The 25385-nt window shown below is 40.2% G+C and overlaps 1 protein-coding gene across 5 annotated transcripts; it reads right to left on the bottom strand.

The window, feature by feature from the left end:
- Window positions 1-588: 588 nt before the first annotated feature.
- LOC121377462 (myosin regulatory light chain 12A-like) lies at window positions 589-15268 on the bottom strand. Of its 5 annotated transcripts, none has more exons than XM_041505456.1 (4): window positions 15157-15268; window positions 8470-8603; window positions 3359-3599; window positions 589-1138 (listed from the first exon to the last, which is right to left on the bottom strand). In XM_041505456.1, the coding sequence occupies exons 2-4, from the start codon at window positions 8569-8571 to the stop codon at window positions 867-869; spliced, it is 615 nt and encodes a 204-aa protein (XP_041361390.1). In that variant the 5' UTR covers window positions 8572-8603; window positions 15157-15268; the 3' UTR covers window positions 589-866. The 5 variants fall into 5 exon arrangements, with proteins under 5 accessions (XP_041361390.1, XP_041361389.1, XP_041361391.1 ...); XM_041505455.1 differs by lacking the exon at window positions 15157-15268 and adding an exon at window positions 13626-13687; XM_041505457.1 differs by lacking the exon at window positions 15157-15268 and adding an exon at window positions 13551-13679.
- Window positions 15269-25385: the final 10117 nt, after the last annotated feature.

The raw sequence follows: 25385 nt of genomic DNA, 5'->3' as shown, positions 1-25385 counted from the left end.
ACAAAAGCAAAATAGAAACAAAACTACAAGCAAAATACAAACAAAATTATAATTTTAATAATATCGTGTCGTTTCAATATGAATAGAAATCTTCAACTGCTTATGTACTACAAATCTGTCGTCGCCATTTTTAAAAAACGCAAACCAGCTTTATAAATGTCTTATGTGAAGGCCTTATATATTGTACTGACCACAGTATATTCTTTTCCAAAAGAGTTTTCAAATAAATGTGCAGAAATAAACTCCAGATTTATATTTTCCAGTCTATGTATATGCTGTGCACATGCGTGTTATTTCTTTTAAGTGACTTAGATTGTGAAAAAAAATAATCTAAAGGAAATCGAAGAATGACGCGTCAAGAGTAGAAAACAATGATCTATTCTAAATACTTTAAAATGTTAAAAGTGTTCTAGATACCGCAGCTTCAATAAAAAAAATATCTATTAAAAATATAGATAAGACAATATATATATATATATATATATATATATATATATATATATATATATATATATATATATATATATATATATATATATACATATATATATATATATATATATATATTGTTATATTGTTATATCGCTTGGTAAGACAATCAAAATATATGCAATGTGTCACCATTATGGTACAACACAATACAAAATACATATAGGTACTTATTACATCATTTGGCAATACACTTAAAATATCGACATTTTCTTTTTAATTTAACATGATTAATAAATCATAGTGCTGCAACATACAAACTAGTTCTGAAAACCCCCACAAAAAAAAATTGCAATACCCTGAATTAAAACACACGTCCCATAATCCAGCTTTAACCATATCCCACAATGCAACTAAATCCCGGAATCCAGTAGCTATTAAGCACAAGCCTCGCTTCCAGCTTGAGTATCGGGTTGGTCCTCGGGCTGCTCCTGCGCTAGAGTGGGTATCTGACCTTGAAGCAAGTCCTTCATGGTGTCCCCGTCATCCTTGTCCCTGGCCCCGTGTTTGAGGGTCCGCGTGAACTCGTTGTAGTCGAAGCGCCCCTCGGAGATGGGGGCGCAGTGGAACAGGTCATCGACCATCTCCTCTGACCACCTCTCACCCATAGACATCATACACTCCTTCAGAAACTCCTCTGGAATGTACCCTGAAATACATTTAGTGAACATTAGGATAGAGCAAATCGACTATTGGATGTGAAATACATTTAGTGAACATTAGGATAGAGCAAATCGACTATTGGATGTGAAATATTTGGTTATTTTGACATAGTTTTATAGTCTTAAGCTGTATCCTTAACTGTAACTTTCTTCCCTCTCTTAAGCTCTATCATAACGAGCGATTTTTTGTTTGTTTTAGAAACCATTATTTTAATCGCCGTATCCTAACCGCAATTAAAAGCAATGATTTCTAAAATAATCGCTCGCGTCGATCGCGACCGGTAAGGATACAGCTTAAGAGAGTAAAGAAAGTTAAAGTTTGTTTTGTTTAACGACACCACTAGATCAATCGGTTATTGGATCTCAAACATTTGGTAAATTTGACAGGAGAGGGGAAAAGTTAGTTTATTTTGTTTAACGACACAACTAGAGAAAATGGCTATTGAATGTCAAACATTTGGTAATTTTAACAAGACAGGATGGAACGTTAAATTTTGTTTTGTTTAACGCTACTACTAGAGCAATCGGTTATTGGATGTCAAACATTTGGTAAATTTGACATATAGCCTTAGAGGGGAAAAAGTTAAAGTTTATTTTGTTTAACGATACTACTAGAGCAACTGGTTACTGGATGTCAAACATTTGGTAAATTTGACATATAGCCTTAGAGAGGAAAAAAGTTATAGTTTGTTTTGCTTAACGATACTACTAGAGCAACTGGTTATTGGATGTGAAACATTTTGTTATTTTGAGATATAGCTTCAGAGAGGAAAGAAAGTTAGTTTCTTTTTGTTTAACGACACCACTAGAGTAATCGGTTATTCAGTTTTGCTTTGCTTTGTTTTGCTTTATTCTGTTTTGCTTTGTATTGTGTTTGTTTTTGCTTTCCTTAGCTTTATTTTGCTTAGCTTTGCCCTATTCAGTTTTGCTTTGCTTTGTTTTGTTTTTTGTTTGTTTTTGCTTTCCTTAGCTTTGTTTTGCTTTGCTTTGCCCTATTCAGTTTTGCTTTGCTTTGTTTTGCTTTATTCTCTTTTGCTTTGTATTGTGTTTGTTTTTGCTTTCCTTAGCTTTATTTTGCTTTGCTTTGCTCTATTCAGTTTTGCTTTGCTTTGTTTTGTTTTTTGTTTGTTTTTGCTTTCCTTAGCTTTGTTTTGCTTTGCTTTGCCCTATTCAGTTTTGCTTTGCTTTGTTTTGTTTTTTGTTTGTTTTTGCTTTCCTTAGCTTTGTTTTGCTTTGCTTTGCCCTATTCAGTTTTGCTTTGCTTTGTTTTGCTTTATTCTCTTTTGCTTTGTATTGTGTTTGTTTTTGCTTTCCTTAGCTTTATTTTGCTTTGCTTTGCTCTATTCAGTTTTGCTTTGCTTTGTTTGGCTTTGCTTTGTTTTGCTTTATTTTATTTTGCTTTGCTTTATTCTCTTTTGCTTTGTATTGTGTTTGTTTTTGCTTTCCTTAGCTTTATTTTGCTTTGCTTTGCTCTATTCAGTTTTGCTTTGCTTTGTTTGGCTTTGCTTTGTTTTGCTTTATTTTATTTTGCTTTGCTTTATTCTCTTTTGCTTTGTATTGTGTTTGTTTTTGCTTTCCTTAGCTTTATTTTGCTTTGCTTTGCTCTATTCAGTTTTGCTTTGCTTTGTTTGGCTTTGCTTTGTTTTGCTTTATTTTATTTTGCTTTGCTTTATTCTCTTTTGCTTTGTATTGTGTTTGTTTTTGCTTTCCTTAGCTTTGTTTTGCTTTGCTTTGCTCTATTCAGTTTTGCTTTGCTTTGCTTTGTTTTGCTTTGCTTTGTTTTGCTTTGCTTTGTTTTGCTTTATTTTATTTTGCTTTGCTTTGTTCTGTTTTGCTTTGTATTTTGTTTGTTTTTGCTTTGCTTTGCTTTGCTTTGCTCTGCTTAGTTCTGTTTTTATTTTATTTCATATTTATTTGGGCTGTTTGTTATTGTTTTGTTTTTTTGTTTCTCTGTTTATTGGCCTGCTGTTGGTTATTTTAGAGTTTGCTTGTTTGTTTGGTTTGATTTGTTGTTGTTGATGGGTTGTTTTTGTTTGTTTGTTTTTATTGTGTTGTTTTTTGGGGGGGATTTTGTTGGTTATTTGTTGTTGGGGTTTTTTTTGTTTTTTTTTGGGGGGGTATGTGTTGTTGTTGTGTTTTTTGTGTGTGTTTTTTGTAGTTTTTTGGGGGGAATGGGGGTATTTCTTTGTTTCTTTTTCAGTACCCACCCATATTGCGCTCGTCGAAGCACGTGAAGGCGTTCCGGATGACCTCCTCTGGGTCCGTTCCGTTGAGTTTCTCGCCGAACAGCGTGAGGAACATGGTGAAGTTGATGGGGCCGGGCGCCATGTTGAGCATGCAATCGAGGTCGTCGTCACTGGGGTTCTTGCCGAGAGACGTGTAGATCTCGAACAGGTCGTCCTTGTCCACGAAACCGTCGCGGTTCTGGTCGATCATGTTGAACGCTTCCTGCAATTTAAAACCCAGGTATTAAAGTCGCAGATCCCAGTTTCAGCCCTTGAAAAATAGACACTACGTTTGGTTAAAGTGACGGACACTAGTGTTTAAACACTTCAGCGTATGTTTCACTATTAAAGCCGTTTTTGATAATTGAAATCAGACATTGCTTAAATATTATTGTTTAGATTTTTCATTTCCGTACATCCGAAGTGTTTATGGTCATCCTGGTGTTACTAATACAGCTAAATAGATGATTCATATTTTTAAAACTGCATGTACCTCTGAGACGTAACGGTTGTAGAGACGAGGTCTAGTCTATTTTAAGGGCGTTTTCACGTTTTAACGTCACCGACACGTGTTTCTCTCTGTTGTAACTTTATCCAGATGTGTTACAGGTTTGTAGGTTAATTAAACTCAGTGTCCATATCTACGTTCTGAAACTAGGGTCTGCGCCTTTAATACACATACCTGTACAAATATGTATAAAATGAGAATAAAGTGAAGTTGGAATGGGCAAAAACACTTTAAGAATAACCGTTACTTCTCAGAGGCAGAACATAACGTTTTTATAATTATGGAAAGAAAAACTTTGGATGTAGGAAATGAATAATAGAAATAATAAAATACTAGTAATGTTTAATTTAAGTTATCAAAATTTGGCTCTAATAGTGAAAACTACTAGCATCTATTAATTTAAAGGCATGATATCACGCCCGTTAACCTACTAAGGGAGAGTCGAATGCATTACATGACTTGAAATATACACGTTCCTCTTCAGCTAACGCTCGCTATAATTAGCCGCTGTGCAACATTTTAAACAGCCATCGTTAGCTAAAGCTGAACGAAATGGGTTTTTTTTTTAAATATGTTTTATGTCTACGTAGCCATAATTCCGTAAAATACCAAAATATTGGTAAACATTGGATATAATGACCGTTTAGCCGGTATATAATAATAAAAAACGTTTTCGGAACAAATTAAATATGCATGTAACATACGTTTAGAAAATATTTTTGCTGGGCTATTCAGTAAGTCAACTGCCGTGCGAGCCTACCTTTAATCTATAAGAAATTCTATTCGTCGTTGCTTATAGAGGAAATTAAAACGGAATACAAAACATGGCGGCTGATTTTATTTGACACAAGAATATGACTCTGTGCATCCATACATATGCAGCTTAATTATTTCTTTTGTATTACTTTTGTAACATTATATGATATTGTACGACCCATAAATAATTAAGCTAATATATATAGTTAAAAACTTGTATGTGTTTGCTGCTAGTGTATGACGATTCCGAACAACAGTAAGGTAGCATGGTACCAAAGAAGAAAGTTCCGTGTCAAAGTTCGAGGTGTACCGTCAAATATTTATGGAGTAAAACCAGTTGTGGGTGTGATTGGTAGTAATATGTAACATTGATTATTTGTGCAAATACTATTATCCATTGATAATAAATAAATACACTTTTATTTGTTATACAGTTGTTATGCTGTATATACCAGAAGTTGAAACTAATGCAGGGTACACCCAAAAATTGAACTGCAATTTTCAGCAAAACTGACGGATGCTAATTAAATTTAAAAAATTAAATCTCTTAAATGGTATGTGACCCCTCCCCTCCCCCATTTTCTTGCAGGTAGGTTAGATGTGAGGTGCTACAGTTTGTATTGCTGTACTTCCTGGGTGTGTTGATACGCTGCTTATATCAGCTATATTAGTAAACGTTAACATTATCGGCAATAGGGATTATTTGGTCTATTAGAACCTATACAGAGCCTTTGTTTTTCATATTCAGCCTATGTAGTCCGGTAGAACCACAGCTGGACAAAGAAATTTCGTATATAGTTTCTTTTTCTTCGTTGAATTGTGTAGCCTAGGGAGACCCTTTTGAGAAATTCAAGATGGTGTCTAAGATGGCCTCCAATTTATATCTTCGGATATAATTTCCACCTTACTAAACCCATTTTATAACTTATTTAACCGGAGATCTGAAATGATGATCGTGGTTCACCAGGCAGATTGTTAAAAGGAACACCTTTGGCTATGCAAGTTCATCGAGAAATAAAACTATAAGCAAGATTTCTAGGATAAGTAATAAAAATCCTTTTGTAGGATCCAAAACAAAAATTGTGTTTGTATCTTGCATCAGTAAACAGTGTAATTCGAGGCGAAACAGCATTTTTGAAGAATCTATATTTAATGTATATTTGAATTTGAATAAAATAACTCCTGAATTACGTTTAACGTTTGTATCTGCACATGGCTGAACATGACATGATTACAGATTTAAATACTCTAGATATACATATTGTATATTTGAATTTGAATCACAGACCCCTCTCGACTTATCTTGAACTCTTTTATCTGGGCCTGGTTGAATATGACACAATTATAGATTTAAATAATAATAATAATAATAATAATAATAATAATAATAAATAAATATAATAATAATAATAATAAATAAATAAATATATATATAAATATATATATATATATATCCAAGCACATACAGGATATGTGAAAAGAGCTCAGTCAAACCCTATATGAAACCAAACAACACACCTTTATACATCCACAACAAGAGCAACCACCCTCCAAATATCATCCGCAGTATACCAAAAACAATAAATAAAAGGCTTTCTGATATATCTTCGAATGAGTGCATCTTTGAAGAAGCGAAACGCCCATATAAGGAAGCCTTACTCAAGAGCGGATATAACTATAACCTCAAATACACCCCAACAGCAGAAAACAACAGACGCAGAAACAACCGCAATAGAAACATCACCTGGTACAACCCACCATATAGCTCCAACGTGAAAACCAACGTAGGTCACCAGTTCCTCAGATTACTCGATGAGTGCTTTCCCAAAAGCAACCCTCTCCACAAAATTATAAATCGAAACACCGTTAAAATTAGCTATAGCTGCATGCCTAATGTTGGGAAAATAATTTCAGCGCATAACAAAACTCTACTTCAACAACACAGAGACAAAGACGCAGTTCCCCCCAGAGAATGCAACTGTAGACGAAGAGCTGAATGTCCACTTGAGGGCAAATGCTTGCAGAAAGGAGTAATATATCAAGCTACCGTTAATACACTCGATAACAACAAGCAAGAAACATACGTTGGTTTGACCGAGAACACATTTAAGACGAGATATACTGCGCACACGAGCAGTTTTCAAAACGCAACACAGAAGAACGCAACAGCGCTAAGTCAGTACATTTGGACACTGAAGGATAGATTCACCCCATACACCATTAAGTGGAAAATTTTATCCAAAGCAAAATCATACTCTCCAGCGAGCAAAAGATGTAACCTCTGCCTGAAGGAAAAACTGTTCATAATGTATAAACCTGAAACCAGCACACTAAACTCCAAGAATGAACTCGTATCAGCATGTCGACACAGACGCAAATACCTTCTGTGCGCATACCACACATCACCTATTATAGACCTGCATAGTGACGTAACCTCGACGTCACAGAGTCCATTACGTCATCAGCTTTCCGTTGACGGTGTAATTAAATCTACATCTGATGAGTGAGAGCAATAATTCAACTCTCTCACGAAACAAGCCTGTCATGTAGAGAAAAACATACACTTTTTAACGAATATATATATATATATATATATATATATATATATATATATATATATATATATATATATATATATAGATATATATAACTATCGACTTACCTTGAACTCTTATATCTGGGTCTGGTTGAATATGAAACATTTATAGATTTAAATAATCTCTATATATTGTATATAACTCTCGTTACCTTGAACTCCTGTATGTGCTTGGTTGAACATGACGAGATTACATATTTAAATAATCTCTATATATTGTATATAACTCTCGTTACCTTGAACTGCTGTATCTGTACCTGGTTGAACATGGCGAGATTACGAGATTACATAATTAAATAATCTCTATGTATTGTATATAACTCTCGACTTACCTTGAACTCCTATATCTGGGCCTGGTTAAACATGACGAGATTACATATTTAAATAAGCTCTATATATTTTATATAACTCTCGACTTACCTTGAACTCCTGTATCGGGGTCTGGTTGAACATGACGAGATTACATATTTAAATAATCTCTATATATTGTATATAACTCTCTTGTTACCTTGAACTCCTGTATCTGGGCCTGGCTGAACATGACAAGATTACATATTTAAATAATCTCTATATTATATTGTATATAACTCTCTTGTTACCTTAAACTCCTGTATCTGGGCCTGGTTGAACATGACGAGATTACATATTTAAATAATCTCTATATATTGTATATAACTCTCTTGTTACCTTGAACTCCTGTATCCGGGCCTGGTTGAACATGACGAGATTACATATTTAAATAATCTCTATATATTGTATATGACTCTCGTTACCTTGAACTCCTGTATCTGGGTCTGGTAAAACATGGCGAGATTACATATTTAAATGATCTCTATAAATTTTATATAACTCTCGATTTACCTTGAACTCCTGTATCTGGGCCTGGTTGAACATGACGAGATTACATATTTAAATAATCTCTATATTATATTGTATATAATTCTCTTGTTACCTTGAACTCCTGTATCTGGGCCTGGTTGAACATGACAAGATCTGGTTGAACATGACGAGATTACATATTTAAATAAGCTCTATATATTGTATATAACTCTCTTTTTACCTTGAACTCCTGTATCTGGGCCTGGTTGAACATGACGAGATTACATATTTAAATAATCTCTATATATTGTTTTGACTCTCGTTACCTTGAACTCCTGTATCTGGGTCTGGTTGAACATGACGAGATTACATATTTAAATAATTTCTATATATTGTATATAACTCTCTTGTTACCTTGAACTCCTGTATCTGGGCCTGGTTGAACATGGCGAACACGTTGGACGTGTAGCGCTGTGTCCTCGTCCGCTTGTTCTTCTTCGACTTCATGCTCGACATCTTCAACGTGGTCAGCGACGACGACGAGTTTCCTGAAGTATAACACAAACTGTTAACTACACCATACAAGGGTTGGGAAAACGTGAAGCGTTTTCTTAAAAGTATTTTGCAGAGTTGTTTGTATGGCCATTTTGCTCGTAGAATCTGAATCCGATGAACGTTTTGACGTAGCAGGAAGTTTTATATCGGTTAATGACAAAAATTCAAAATGGCTGCAAAAAATGACAATTTTCGTAAAATTAGGTTACGTTTTAACATATTATGGGTTGCACATTTGCAGAGTCCCCTGCATTCCTTCTTACAGCCACACCGTAGCAACTCTGAACAGGACACTGCTGCTTCTGGCAACTCTGTCCACAATGGCTCCCATCCTCCTGAAGTATTCTTTTTCCATCCCCATTACTCTGGCGAAGGAACATCTGGAGCTCGTATGTGTGCCTGCCCCCAAACATGTCCGCCCTGGTAAATGGCACGTGTTGCGTGCTGCAAAAGCGCTGCGCTAGTTGGTGGGATGGTACCGATGGATCTTGCTTTGGTAGTGAATAGATGTCTCCTGGCTGAGTCAGCGGTAGCTTCAAAACTCGTTCTGTCATATAGCAGCACTACGTACGACTCTAGTACTGATATACAATCATCATTGAAGCTTGCTGGCTTTGCAGCAAGTTTCGAAAATACTGCAGTAACTGCATTGAATGATTTCCATGTGTCAAAGGCAGTTGTCTTGCCCCTTCCAGCAAAGGAAGAGACCGTGTCACAACCGGTGAATGCGTGGAACATGGGAAGAGCTCGTGCCTTTTCTGCACCCAAAGATGTGGCGATTTGATGAGCTGGGATGTATCGAAGGTGTTTGCCAGTACCAAACGCTATCCAAAGTTGCGTGTTCTCGAGTTGCATAACAGTCGAGACAGCCAGGATGACGACATCCGTGTCCACTGTACGCAGCATCTGCTGCATCCATGACGTGCAGAAACATCCTGGTGTCGGCCTTTTCGTGAATACAAGGTGCTAACGATGAGACATCCTGATGAACACGAGAACAAAGCACATTCTCGCCGCATGTTGAGATCACTTCCTTCTCTGTCGAAAGATTTTCCACCACTTGATGTGCCAAGAAATCAAAGAGCTCAGTCTTGTTATCATCTATTCTCAGAAACTCCTGCCAGTTTCCTGGGATTGAGTTGGCTGTTGTGACACGCCTTCTGACGCCCTTTCCTCGTTTCTCTCTTGTTGTATACTTTAGACTATCTTGGCGATACACATCCCAAATAATGTCAACTCTGTTGGATTTTGCCAACTGTGCCTTGATGTACGGCAGGAACACTAGTGTGGCGTAGTCTTGGAAGCTTTTCGCTCCCACTGGCCTCAGCATATTGACGATAGCAGCTCCATCCAGTATGATGACGTCGACTGTTGGCGGCTCGCCTTCAGATGTACAAAGCTTCTCTAGACAGTCGGTTAGATCCGCTTTGGTACCAAGCCGTAGTTTTCCCAACTGAGACAAGGCTGGCGGGTATGCATGGTTTTCATGCTTGAAAACGTTTACCAAACCACCGTCACGTGTTTGGCATGCGATGTAAAGCCTGGAGAACAGTGCACAGTCACTCTTGAGCGATGCTACCATCTGTGTCGCTTTGGATGGAGTCCTTGTGGGTGGCCGGCTGAAGAAGGCCAATCTGTTTCTGGGACTCGTATCCGATACAGGTGTTGTTCGCTCAATTAACCGCTGAGTGACACAGCTGTCATATTGGTCCTGACTCAGCTTCTCTATCCCACGAAACATTTTAGCTACAGCTTGATCTGGGATCTCTCTGGTATCTAGAACCAGAAGGTCGCCACTGTCTTCCATGAATGGATTACCGAGGTCTTTTATTACTTGCACAAGAGCCCTGACCTCGCTGGCAAAGGAGACTTGTGCGGATGGTGTATGCTCATGATGCCTGACTTGGTCTTTCCCAGTGTTGTTATCCGAGCAAACTGTTTCGAAACTGTCTATGGCCCTCGCGATTTCTGGTCGGATTGCCCCACCATCTCCCTTGACGATTTTGTTGTTTTGTTGTTTTGTTCATGTGCCTGGTCGATAGCCATGGCTGAGAAGGGGCGAGTCGTCTTATGAACAATGAAGCTGCCTTGATCGAACTCCTTCGCTACATGGGGAAGTCGTTGGTGTAGTGTTGTCATATCAAGTATGAGCACGGGAACCCATCGAGCATAGTGAGTGTGGTCCAAGGCAAAGAACAATGGAGCTAATGCCTTCAGTACAGGAACGTAGAGTGAAAAGTTACCATCACGAAGTGACCGCACATAGACCAGGAGGAGACATGCAAGGTGCATGACCATATACCAGTAGTGGAACTGTGGAGAAACCTCAGCTTTCTTCACACACCAATCGTCAAATGACAGTGGTGCACTTGTTTTCATGCTATACACATCATAAGCTGTGTGGAGCAAACTTGATAATGCACTGGAGGTGACTTGGTGTGCATGTCTAGTGCGCTTGACATGGGCACCTTTGAGAAAGGAGTCATCCGTTCCTGCTGTCGCAATACCTGCTTGGGTAAGAACATTAGTCCAGCCACTGCCATCCAGCAAATCCCCGAGAGTGGTCAAAGCAGCCATTTCTATATGCAACCCTCCAAGTAGGATGACAAAGTTCTCTTCGCCGTACACTTCTGGCCAGTTCCATTGGATGAGCTTTGCGATCGCGAACAAAGGCTGATCTACTGTGAGCACAGGAATCTGTCCAGGGTTCAGATGTTCGACAGCTTGTTTGATAACATCCATCGAATGACGAATCATGGCCACTGACTTTGAGTCGTCCGGAAACAATGGCAGAAGTGATGTGATGGTGACATCTAAGTTACGTGATTGTTTTTCATATATCAGCTTAATCGGGATTTTAATGCCTTTTAGCGACACATGAGTGGTGCCATTGGCTTCCTTATGTGTGAAAACATATAAAACGATATGTTATTCATGTCTATGTGATATATATTCAGAAAGATAGGACGTAAAATAGATTTTCACGATTCAGATGGCGGCCATCTTGGATTTTTCCACTTTATGGGTGTAAAAGGAAAAAATGTGCTTGGCCCTATATCTGAAATCATTTAGTATGTCATGATCATCAACTGTGCCAATTTTGGTGCTTTTACCACAAAAGCCACAATCATATCTCATAACTGCCTAACTATTAGATCACTATGGGGATATACTGTTGTATTTATCAATTCACTATTTAAAAAAAAAAAGTTTGCTACTAGATTATTTGAAGTATCTAAAAGTATAGCTTTCCTTCCTTTCTTTGGTTTCTTTCATAAGTATGTTAGTCTTGCCATCCCCTCGAGAATAGCCTCATTTTGTACTTTGGTGGTGACTATGAATGCGCATTCTTATGTCATTCCAACCAAAACTTTATCATGTTTTCCTTCTGCATTTCATTATCAGTTTACTGTATAACAAATAAGGAGAGAAATAAGGAGCACTCCAACCAATCTGTACATTTAGGATCTCGCACTTGGAAGAATGCATACAACGTAATATTGGTCAATATTAATGTGATTCTATAAATAAATTCATTAATTATAAGTCACTTTAACAGCAATTGTTTTTATATCCGTGCTTCATATCAAATGCTTGACATCATATTTAAAATCAGCATTCTGAAAAACGTAACAAATCATATATTACATGACATAGTGTATTACAAAATACACATATGTAATGTTGTGACAAATTATACCTTTTTGGCCGCTATTTTGAATTTCTGCCGATATCAAGCGTCAGGATAGGTTACAAATTCCATCCGATTTGGATTCTACATAATAACCAGGGCCGTAGCTAGCAAGGGGGTAAGGAAAAAGTTCGGAAAGCATTATAGAAACTTAAAGAAAATTTTCTTCTTAACTGTTTAAGGAGTTTTAGACTATTAACTATTCAGTTGCCCCCCCCCCCCCCCCCCAACAAAAAATCCTAGCTACGGCTCTGGTAACGACTGTCACGGTTCGCCCAACCCTTACCACACAGTCAACTGAACAGAGCTGTAAATAGTGGGCAGAACAGGCATAGATGCCTTTTTTTTCTAGGGTGCGGGTGCAGAAAGGGTGCATCCAGTGTTCAGTGAGGGGGTAGCAAATTTTTTAAATTGCAGTCAATGTATTGAAAAGCACGGATGATAAAAAGAAACTGCATATTTGTCAATGTCCTGTTAAGTAATAACTATAGGCAATGGTCAGTATTATGACATTGACAACATTGCAAATGTTCTTTTTATTCAATATAAATTGCTAATTGCTAATTTCAAAATTCTGTCCATTTTCACCCCCCATACCCCACCCCCCCCCCCCCCCCCCCCCCCCCCCCCCCCTCCTAAGTCAGGCCACCGATCTTATCGGAGGTAGGACTCGGGATGGGCGTGTTCGGGGCCCTGGTGGTATACGAACACGTTAAACTAGTTATTTATCTATCTAATTTCTTTTTGACCGCCCATCTAATCTAGCGACTAAATTTAATGAGTAGAATTTTCTTTATTAATTATATTAATTAGAGATGCGCATCAAAATTTTAAAGACCCACTATTTAATTTTTGGATGTAAATTTCAAAATTCTCCCTTTAATTTAAAAAAAAATTCTGTCCCAGAGCAAGTCACTGGCTATCCAGAGACAGGCCCCGGGACGGACATGCTCGAAACTCTAGTGGTATTTGAGCATGTACAAATTATTCGCACTCGCACTCGCCGGGACAGTATGACTCGACTGCCCTATAAACTTAGTTTACCAATTTTAGCCACCACCACCCCCCCCCCCTCCTCCCCCCTCCCCCTCCGATACAATTCCTGCACGCGGACCTGAGATAAAACGATAGAAATATTCGATACAGATGCAGATCTAAAATGTGACAGTCACAAAATATATGACTAACTGTTACATACATTGTAAAAAACATCAGGCACAACAAAAACAATCAAAATGCTCATTATTACCTGCCGATGATTAATTAATCAATGTGCTCTGGTGGTGTCGTTAAACAAAACAAACGTTTAATTTTTCATTATTACCTCTACAAATGGATGATAGTAAATATCGCCTGAAACTAGAACGGTAGCACTGTGACGTCATGCGTCTGTCATGTTTACAATTCTCCAACTAAATACGAACAGTCGAAACATTCTGAACATATTTTATTCCAATGTCCAATCTACGACAGAGAAATTGGACAATTTCTATTTACTTATTCCAATCTAAACTACAAAATACTTTTACTTCGAAACTCAAATTTCGACGATCAAGAAAATGCTGATATGTTCAAAATTATTCACAAGTTTATAATTACAAGCAAACGCTTTGACAATTTTTCTGTCTCTGTCTCTGTCTCTGTCTCTCTGCTGGTAGTAGATACTTACCTTAATTACAACACAGTAGACTTTCTCAATTTAAATAGTAAAAATCATAACTATTGGCGGTCTAGGCGTCAGGCTAACCACCGCCGCACCATCTAACAATCGCCCCATCCCTATCTACTTTCGAAAACAAATATGTTGACAGTGGCGTAGGAAGGTGCCAAAAAGTGGGGGACACTTTTATATTTACACACTTTTACAATATTATAAAGCAAATATAAAGCAAAATATCTGACACATGCCCCCTTGCCCCCCCCCCCCACCCCGCTTTCTAAATCACTGGTTGGTGATTGATTTGAAAATTATAGAACCTTAATTAAATTAAAAAATTAAAAAAAAAAAAAATAATCGAAACAATCAATAGTACAGATTAATCACCGCCGCATCCCCAACAATAACATTCAGCACCATCCTTATTTCCTTCAGAGTTTTTTTTTATATATATATGTATTAACAACATACATGAAAACATAGGCAATTAGCTTTAGCCCTAATTAAAATGTATACCACAGTAAACACTAAATTTAACACAGCCGAAATCACCGTAGTCAGGGGCGTAGGCTGGGGGGGGTCGGGGGGGGGGGGCGGACGTACCCCCCCCACCCCACCCCACCCCGCACCCCACCCCCGCTAAAGCAAATGGTCTGCTTTTAGAACTAAAACATACAGGTTTATACATATGGAGTTTTTGGTGGTGCAAAAACAAAATAGAAAAAGGTCCACTTGGTTCATATTCGACACACACACACACACATCCCACCCCCTCCAGGTCCAGATCAAGCTACGCCCCTGGTAGTCCGCGATATAATATATCTCGGTCATCTGCCGTCAAATTGTATTTGAACTCAAAATACCGATAGTATACCCACCGCTGGACTCCCGTCTAACACTTTCTCCGCCCCTACTTCCTTCTGACAAAAACAAAATGCTAGTAATGGAAACAAAATATAACTACCTTTAATTACACTGTTTAAAGTATAGTAAACTAAATTATCAATTATTCCGTTTTCTTTTACTATAATTTCTCACTCCATTGTCCGGGCGATTCCATTTTCATGCGTATTTGTTATCCTTTAAAACAAAGTTCAGTATATACGAATATCGAAGCCTAATCACACTTTCAAAGAGTTAAGTGGAAACCCGGTACATGCTGCTGAAACAAAACGTAATCAAATCAAATGTTACAAACCTCTAAAAGATGTAAGTTGGATCTGTAGTTCTTTAGTTCCTGAGTCTCGAAGATGAAGAAAAAATGGCGGCTGTCTGGCTGGCAGGAAGGATGGTACAGAAGTCGGAGAAGATAACAGACACATGTGCCGAAACTTGATCCCTTCAAGTTCCATTCCACCGTTCCCATGCCGAGGCGTAGTCGGGTGTTAGAGCGGTCGCGTTAAAAGAACTCTTAAAGCTGCAAAATATTGAAATATTCTTCTTATTTAAATCCGCATTTTCAAGTTATTACTACAGGCATGGCGGAGCAGGGGTGTGGGGGGGGGGGGGCAGGGACGCTCTAGCCCCCCCCCCCCCACACACACACACACACACACACACACACGCAGTGTACACCTCAATAATCCTGAATCAAAAATAATATTGGTAGTAAATCTTAAAGCAGAGATGAATTTTAACTTGTAGAATGAAGGAAATTACATTTCTGGACATCTAGTTTTCAAAATTTTACGTGGGAGCATATCCACGAACCCCCTAGAAACTTTGCTTTGCACCCTCGATCTGTCACCCCCCGCCCCCAATATTTATTTGCTCCCGCCGTGCCTGTTAGAGAGTGTAAAATATTTCCGGCTGCTACAGATTTTAACCGTCAACTTAAATTATTAATTTCGGAAACTTATAGCTTATTGTGGTCATCGTTGTGTTTGATATAGCTCGCAATATATTTTATATCAAACAGAAAATGTACATATTTAGGTTATTGGCCTTAATGCATGACATAGTAAGGTGTGTGTGTGGGGGGGGGGGGGGGCGATGGCATGGTGATTTGGTGATTTTTACATATAGACGTAATAGGAAACGCGCTACTTGTTTTCATTGGCAGCAAGGGATATTTTATATTCACTTTCCAGTTACAGGACAGCACATACCGCGGCCTTCATATACAGATCTTGGGGTACTGGCTGGGACGTGGGATAAAACAATCAGAGAATGTATCTACTGAAATTCTACGACGCAAGCATGCGCTCCAGACACCCATGCTTTTATTTATTCATTACAACTTATTGTCATGTTTAAATCCAAATAAGGTTCAAGCACGCTGTCCTGGGCACACATCTCAGCTATCTGGGCTGTCCGTCCAGGACAGAGTGTTAGTTGTCAGTGGTCAGTGAGATAGAAGAGGGTGTAGAGGTCTTAAATCTACCCACTGAGTCGTTAAAACTCGCTCTGGGAGAAAGCCGGTACAGGGGTGCAAACCCAGTACCTACCAGCCTTATGTCCGATAGCTTAACCACGACACCACCAATGTCGGCCACACCTACTATTATAGTATCGCTTTGTATAAGCAAAGAAAGGTTTATTGAACCTACTAGTACGAGTAACAGAACAGGTTATATCGCTCATCACTTGACGCACAGATGGGCATGGGCGCGTTTCAAACAACCCAGTTTTCATATAGTATAGAGAACCGGTTTTTTCATATGATTGAAGCTATATATATATTGTCGTATGTGAGGGATGTGCATAGCAAGGGAGATGGAAGAAGGGTAGATGCATCCACCTAAAAAAACAAAAACGAAAACGTTGCTTTTGTGTGTAGTTGAAGACAATTAGTACTATTACCAATACTGTGCCCTGATCTCCCCCACCCCGCGTTGTTTTTTAATCCTATATATTTTTGGCCAAATAAAAAATGTATGAAGGGACTGCTCCCCTAGTACAGACAGCCTAACAATAAAAATGGTCATCGGGTAGATATCATTTGTGTTTGTGCTGGGGGTGGGGGGGGGGGGGGGGGTGGAAGGGGGTGGGTGTAGCTCAGATGTAATGTGCGTCTGTGGTGCAATACATGGTAGTATCAACCGCCTTTGTTTGTTTTTATTGTTTGTGCCTTTGGTAGTGTGTTGGGTTTTTTTTTTGGGGGGGGGGGGGGGGGTTGTGTTGTTTTTTATGCCTCCTCTCTCTCTCTCTCTCTCTCTCTCTCTCTCTCTCTCTCTCTCTCTCTCTCTCTCTCTCTCCCTGGTTGTTTGTCTCTCTCTGTGTTTCTGCATCTCTGTGTTTCTGTTCTCTCTCTCTCTCTCTCCCTCCCCTCAATCCCTCTCTGTCTCCCTCGTCTCTCTCGTCTCTCTCTCGTCTCTCTCTCTCTCTACTCTCTCTCGCTCTCTAGAAGGATCTCTCTCTCTGAGGGCATCTCTCTCCAGAGACTCTCTCTCCCTTCCCCGTCTCTCCTCTCTCCTATCTCTCTCTCTACTCTCTCCTCCTCTATCTCGCCTCCCTCCCTCTTTCTCTCTATCGAGAAGAGATCTCTCCTCTCTTCTACCTCTCTCGAGAGCGATCTCTCTCTCTCTCTCTCTCTCTATTATTCTCCCTTAGATATACATAGGAGAGAGTCCCTCCTCCCTAGGTAGCGGGAGAGAGACATCTCCATAAAGAAAGAAAGCAATTATCCCTCCCTCCCTCTCTCATCTCTCTCTCTCTCTCTCTCTCTCTCTCTCTCTCTCTCTCTCCTCCCTCCCTCTCCTTCCCTCTCTCTCTCTCTCTCTGCTCTCTTCTCTCTCTCTCTCTCTTTGTCTCTCTCTCTCTCTCTCTCTCTCTATCTCCCTCCTCTCTATCTCTCTCTCTCTCTCTCTCTCTCTCTCTCTCTCTCTCTCTCTCTCTCTCTCTCTCTCTCTCTCTCACGCGTATTTTTTAATATAAAAAGGGGGTGGGGGCGGGATTTAGCTTAGTCGGTTGAGCGCTAGCCTAGGGTACTTACGTCGCAGGATCGAACCATCTCGGTTCAACTGAATGAGTTTTTCTCGTTCCGACCAGTGCACCACAACTCGTCAAATGCCATGGTATGTGCTTTCGTATCGGTGGGAAAATGCATATAAAAGATTAAACAAAACAAACAAATAAACTTTAATATGGAAAATACCAACCGACGTTAATCGAGGCTCGAGACAAATACCGATTAACTAGACGTGGATGATATTTTACATATTAAAACATACGAGTAGCAAAATCTAACACTTCGAAAATAACATTTTAATTTAGTAAATCAAAGTTCTGAAGTCGCTTCACCAGCAATATGACGTCATGCACTTTAACTAAATCTCATCAAAACGTTACGCTCAGGTATACAAGTCTTGTTGGCTGTAAACAAATGACCCATTGATAGCAAAACATTGTTAACCGAGTTAATAATGGTAAATATCAAATGGATTTATGGCATGGTTATTATGGGTAAGATATAGGATAAATATACAGACACAAACACACACACACGCACGCACACACACACGCACACACTAGTGGCGGGTCCAGAAAATCCATTTAGGGGGGCCCCAATAACAGAAGGCGGAATGCCAAGGGAAATTTGGGGAAGGGTTGAAAGTGGATCGTAAAAAAAAAAAAATAATTACTATATAATAAAATTATAACTGTCTCAAAATTTAGGGGATCCCGGGCCCGTGCCCTCCCCCTAGATCCGCCTCTGCACACACACAAGTAAAAACAATTAATCACTGTTCATGTCCGTTTGGTGAGTGAAGATTACTAAGTGCACTTTGTGTTATTTATTAATCTATTAATCGACTGCCTTCAGGACGTTGATTTTGTCGCCAACATGTACACCCGCCAACAGGTACACCCGCCAACACGTTCACCCGCCAACCTGTACACCCGCCAACCTGTACATCCGCCAACACGTACATCCGTCAACACGTACACCCGCCAACACGTACACCCGCCAACATGTACATCCGTCAACACGTACATCCGCCAACACGTACATCCGCCAACACGTATATCCGTCAACATGTACACCCGTCAACATGTACATCCGTCAACACGTACACCCGCCAACATGTACACCCGCCAACATGTACATCCGTCAACATGAACAACCGCCAACATGTGCATCCGTCAACAAGTACATCCGTCAACACGTACACCCGCCAACATGTACACCCGTCAACACGTACACCCGCCAACACGTACACCCGGCAACACGTACATCCGTCAACACGTACATCCGTCAACACGTGCATCCGTCAACACGTACACCCGCCAACACATACACCCGCCAACATGTACATCCGTCAACACGTACACCCGTCAACACGTACATCCGTCAACACGTGCATCCGTCAACACGTACACCCGCCAACACATACACCCGCCAACATGTACATCCGTCAACACGTACACCCGTCAACACGTACACACGTCAACACGTACATCCCTCAACATGTACATCCGTCATCATGTACATCCGTCAATTTGTACACCCGCCAACATGTACATCCGTCAACACGTACATCCGCCAACACGTACATCCGCCAACACGTATATCCGTCAACATGTACACCCGTCAACATGTACATCCGTCAACACGTACACCCGCCAACACGTACACCCGCCAACATGTACATCCGTCAACATGAACAACCGCCAACATGTGCATCCGTCAACAAGTACATCCGTCAACACGTACACCCGCCAACATGTACACCCGTCAACACGTACACCCGCCAACATGTACACCCGTCAACACGTACACCCGCCAACACGTACACCCGGCAACACGTACATCCGTCAACACGTACATCCGTCAACACGTGTATCCGTCAACACGTACACCCGCCAACACATACACCCGCCAACATGTACATCCGTCAACACGTACATCCGTCAACACGTAAATCCGTCAACACGTACACCCGCCAACACATACACCCGCCAACATGTACATCCGTCAACACGTACACCCGTCAACACGTACACACGTCAACACGTACATCCCTCAACATGTACATCCGTCATCATGTACATCCGTCAATTTGTACACCCGTCAACAAGTACACCCGTCAACAAGTACATCCGTCAACATGTACATCCGCCAATGTGTACACCCGTCAACGTGTACACCCGTCAGCGTGTACGTCCGCCAACTGGTACATCCGTCAACATGTACACCCGTCAACATGTACATCCGTCAACATGTACACCCGCCAATATGTACACCCGCCAACATGTACACCCGCCAACATGAACACCCGTCAACATGTACACTCGTCAACAGGTACACCCGCCAACATGTACATCCGTCAGCATGTACACGCCAATATATACACCCGCCAACATGTACACCCGCCAATATGTACACCCGCCAACATGTACACCTGTCAACATGTACACTCGTCAACAGGTACTCCCGCCAACATGTACATCCGTCAACATGTAGACCCGCCAGCATGTACATCCGTCAACATGTACATCCGCCAATACGTACAACTGCCAACACGTTCAACCGCCAACACGTACAACCGCCAACACGTACACCCGCCAACATGTACACCCGCCAACATGTACATCCATCAACATGTACACCCGCCAAAATGTACACCCGTCAACTGGTACATCCGCCAACACGTACATCCGCCAACACTAACACCCGCCAACACGTACATCCGCCAACACTAACACCCGCCAACACGTACATCCGCTAACACGTACATCCGTCAACATGTACATCTGCCAACACAAACACCCGCCAACACGTACATCCGTCAACATGTACAACCGCCAACATGTACACCCGCCAACAGGTACATCCGCCAACATGTACACCCACCAACACTAACACCCGCCAACACGTACATCCGCCAACACGTACATCCGCCAACAAGTACACCCGCCAACATGTACATCTGTCAACATGTACATCCGCTCCCAACTTGGCTGTTTCCCGCTCTTTCACATTTAATTTACGTGAAGCGCAAAAAAAACAACCCCCAAAAAAGTCGACTCTCAACTTGACCAGCGATGAAGTTGGACGTTATTTCATGCGCTCTCGACCTACCCCCCCCCCCCCCTACCCCCCCACCTGGGGGGATAGATCGCTAGTTATGGATCGCTGTTAGAATACCGCGTTGCGTACACAGGGTCACGGCGACGCGGCTATAGCCAAGAGGAAGGGAACTAGGAAGAGGAAACGTGCGCCAGGGGCTGCTCAGGCGGAGACAAAGCTGGCGGCTCCCGTCTGCGTCGTCGTCCCCACCACGACCAAACCGGACGGATCGACGGGAGACTGTACAGATGCGGAAAGTGGAACAGCCAACCAGTGCACCGCGACCAGCGTCACCTGTTCCCGCTTGTCGTTCGTCTGCGTCGAGACCCCCATCCACGGGGGACTCTGGATGCTGGGGCTGTCAAGAGGAAGGCCGTGACCCCCCCCCCCCCCCCCCCCGGGGGACCAACCAGCCAAGACGCGGCCTTCTACTTCCTCTTCGGGTGACTGGAGAGTGGCAGCGCGGAAGATCAAAGGCCAGTACTCTAAATACCTGGTGGGAGACGTCACGGACCCCGACAGACTGCCAGGCGGAATCTACGAGGAAAACTTCAAGACGTTTCCCGATGGCCACCAGGTCGCCATCCACACGGTCAAACTACGGGGAGTGGAAGCTATAGTAGTGACGTCGCGCCGGGATGATCTTTACCGACAGGGATTCCTCAGCCATGACATGGATAACAACACCATCCACAGAATCATGAAGATCGTCACCGGCGCCCAGTACCCACAGATGGTCCACTGCCTTAGCACCCACAGCTACAGGAGACTGGTGCCTCACTTTGAGGAGAGGAACAACATCACCTCCCCGTAGATGGCACTCGCGTGGACATATCGATCGGACTTTAAACTTTTAGATCTGCTTTCAGAATTTTATGTCGAAATTACTTCTTTTTTATAATATTATTAAATAGTCCGATCCTCTCTTCTTTTTCTTATTTAATTTTGGACTGTCCTTCTAAAATGCTCCAAATTATATAAATATTCGGCCGAGCAGTCAATTCTTTTTTATTTTTGGCTTGTAACATTTTTTTATTTTATTATTTAATCTATTAACTTCTTTACTAATTGCCCGAGTCAGGCCACCGATCTTATCGGAGGTCAGACTCGGGATGGGCGTGTTCGAAACCCTAGTGGTATATGGGCACGTTAAACTAGTCATCATCATAATCACCAAAAAAGTCTAATGGGTGTCTAATTACGCAACCGAGCGTCCGCGTCAGTTGAACGCGGTAGACCGCCCTCGGTGGTGTCGTGGTTAAGCCATCGGACATAAGGCCGGTAGGTACACGGCTCGCAGCCCGGTACCGGATCCCACCCAGAGCGAGTTTTAATGACTCAGTGGTTAGATGTAAGACCACTACACCCTCCTTTCTCTCAGTAACCACTAACCACTAGTCACTAACAACTAACAACTAAACCACTGTCCTGGACAGACAACCCAGATAGCTGAGGTGTGTGCCCAGGAAAGTGTGCTTGAACCTTAATTGGATATACGCACGAAAATGAGTTCAAATGAAATGAAATGAACGCGGTAGAGTTCAGAGTAGTGTGTTTACCTGACTGCTTGCGCAATCAACAGTCTAGTTGCGTAAACGAGTCACATGGCTTTGATCGAGTTATTGGTGTGCTAAGAACGTAAAAGTATTTTCACACCTATCAGCTTATCAGGATCAGAATAGGGTAAGATTGTATTTATTTATTTTAATTAAATTATTTATTTATTTATTTATTTATTTGTTTATTTATTTATTTGTTTATTTATTTATTTATTTGTTTATTTATTTATTTATTTATTTATTTGTTTATTTATTTATTTATTTATTTATTTATTTATTTATTTATTTATTTGTTTCTCCCTGGGGCAGGACGTAGCCCAGTGGTGAAGCGCTCGCCTGATGCGATGTCTGTTTAGGATCGATCCCCATCGGTGGGCCCATTGGGCTATTTCTCATTTCAGCCAGTGCACCACGTCTGTGGGATGGTGCATATAAAAGATCCCTTGCTGCTAATAGGAAAATGCAGCGGGTTTCCTCTCTACGATTATGTCAGAATTAACAATTGTTTGACATGCAATAGCCGATGATTAACAAATTAGTGTGCTCTAGTGGTGTCGTTAAACAAAAGCACTTTAATCCTTCAATTGAACATGTTAGGAACAGCTGAGTCGAGGTTACTTCGTGTTATCTATTAATTACTACGTTCAATAAGTTGAACACCAGACACGTTTTGACTGGTTCCCACCCTTTCAATTTTAATTAACGTTAAGCGCACAAAACTAGTAGAGGTATGTGTAATGAAAGAAAGAAAGAAATGTTTTATTTAACGACGCACTCAACACATTTTATTTACGGTTATATGGCGTCAGACATATGGTTAAGGACCACACAGATTTTGAGAGGAAACCCGCTGTCGCCACTACATGGGCTACTCTTCCGATTAGTAGCAAGGGATCTTTTATTTGCGTTTCCCACAGGCAGGATAGCACAAACCATGGCCTTTGTTGAACCAGTTATGGATCACTGGTCGGTGCAAGTGGTTTACACCTACCCATTGAGCCTTGCGGAGCACTCACTCAGGGTTTGGAGTCTGTATCTGGATTAAAAATCCCATGCCTTGACTGGGATCCGAACCCAGCACCTACCAGCCTGTAGACCGATGACCTGCCACGACGCCACCGAAGCCGGTAGGTATGTGTAATGAGGTCACCTGACTGTTTGCGCAATCAAGAGTTGCACAAACAACACCTGGCTTCATCGTGTTATTGGTATAACTGATAAGGTGTAGGAATCTAACAGTACTTGGACACCTACCAGCTTATCAGGATCAAGATGGGGTGAGATTTCCTTTATTAATTTTATTTATTTATATATTTATATATTTATTTATTTATTTATATTATTTATTTATTTATTTATGTATGTATTTATATATATTTATATATTTTATGGGAAGTTGTCAACGAGTGTCCGCGAACACAAATGTATATTGGTAGCTCGTTGTTAAAAAAACGCATCCAAGTCGCTTTTGCTCGTAAGATTCGTTTAAAAATAACTTGTAAGATAAATGGTATCTAATGCAGTCTTCTTAATTTAAGATCATGGGCTTTATTTTCTTGTACATGTTTATTTCACCCAAGTACTATCAGGTTTAAACAAAAGTAAAGTAAAAAAAATAAAAATAATAAATAAAAAAAACACCAGCACCACACACCACAGTAATAGAGGGTGTAGAAATAATTACTAGACAAAAAGGAAATATAGATCGGACTTTAAACTTTGAGACTTTCGTTAAAAATGTTATGTCAAAATTACTCTCTTTTTCTATATTATTAAATAGTCAAATCCTTATTTCTTTCTTTCATTTATTTTTGGACTATCCTTCTAGGCCAAGCAGACGATTCCTTTTTTTTCTAGTGGGGGTTTTCCTGGGTTTTTGTTTGTTTTTTGTTTTGTTTTTTGTTGTTTTTTTGTTTTTTTTGTTTGTTTGTTTTGTTGGGGTTTTTTTTTTTTTTGGGGGGGGGGGGGGGTTTTTTTTGGGGGGTGGGGGGGGGGGCTTGTTAACGTTTTTATGATCGATTATAATCGAAAAGTGGTCGGTTAGGCTTTACCATTTTAATGTGTCGGTATGTATTGGTGGTCCGGGTATGCATCTTTCCAACAAATAAGGAAGGCTCATGTTTAAGTTTACTCTCCCTTTAATGTTTGACAACCAAAAGCCGATGATTAATTAATCAATGTTCTCAAGTGGTGCCGTTAAGCAAAACAAACTTCTTGATTCTGATAAGTAAGAATAATCCTGATCGATTGCATATTTAGTCGAAAGTTAATTGTTTGGTGCAAACCGATCATGACTGAACTGAACTTTATTTACACTCAGGCCGTAGAATACGGCATATGAGGATATATATACATACAATAGTCAATATAATTGTAACAAGATGGTGGGTGTACATAAATACAATAAATACATATTAATAAATACAAAAAATACACAGAATATCAGCCAGAGGATTTGAAAGTATTCATAATTAGATTACAAAATATAGAAAGTTTTCTAAGGACACCAGCTTTCTTAAAGTTTAATAATTTATAAAATTTATATATATTTGGTTTAGACTGACAGAAAGATGGTAAGTAACGCTTTCTTTCATTCTTAAAAAACAAACATGTAAATATATAATGAAACTCATCTCCGATATCGTAATTATTACACAATGGACATATTCTATTTTGTAGTGGTACATTTTTCCATCTGCCCGTTTCAATTGGAAGATTATGTTTTGATAATCTGAAGCGTAATAATGGACACCAATGTTTTCTCTCTATAATTGTGATGTATGTCTCAAATTCAACAGTATTTTTAAATAATTTATAATTTGAAGCTTTGGATGAGTTATCAATATAAGTATACCA

The sequence above is a fragment of the Gigantopelta aegis genome, chromosome 7 (assembly GCF_016097555.1).
Source record: "Gigantopelta aegis isolate Gae_Host chromosome 7, Gae_host_genome, whole genome shotgun sequence".
In the NCBI taxonomy this organism is placed as follows: Eukaryota; Metazoa; Mollusca; class Gastropoda; order Neomphalida; family Peltospiridae; genus Gigantopelta; species Gigantopelta aegis.
This window is presented reverse-complemented; position numbering and strand designations above follow the sequence as displayed.

Excerpts from the sequence above, each read along its gene's own strand:
- LOC121377462 (XM_041505455.1), bottom strand. The coding sequence starts at position 13,686 with ATGACGTCACAGTGCTACCGTTCTAGTTTCAGGCGATATTTACTATCA. Across the intron at positions 3,600-8,469 it reads CCCAGATACAGGAGTTCAAG|GAAGCGTTCAACATGATCGA; the intron begins GTAACAAGAGAG and ends TTTAAATTGCAG. Across the intron at positions 1,139-3,358 it reads CTTCGACGAGCGCAATATGG|GGTACATTCCAGAGGAGTTT; the intron begins GTGGGTACTGAA and ends AATGTATTTCAG.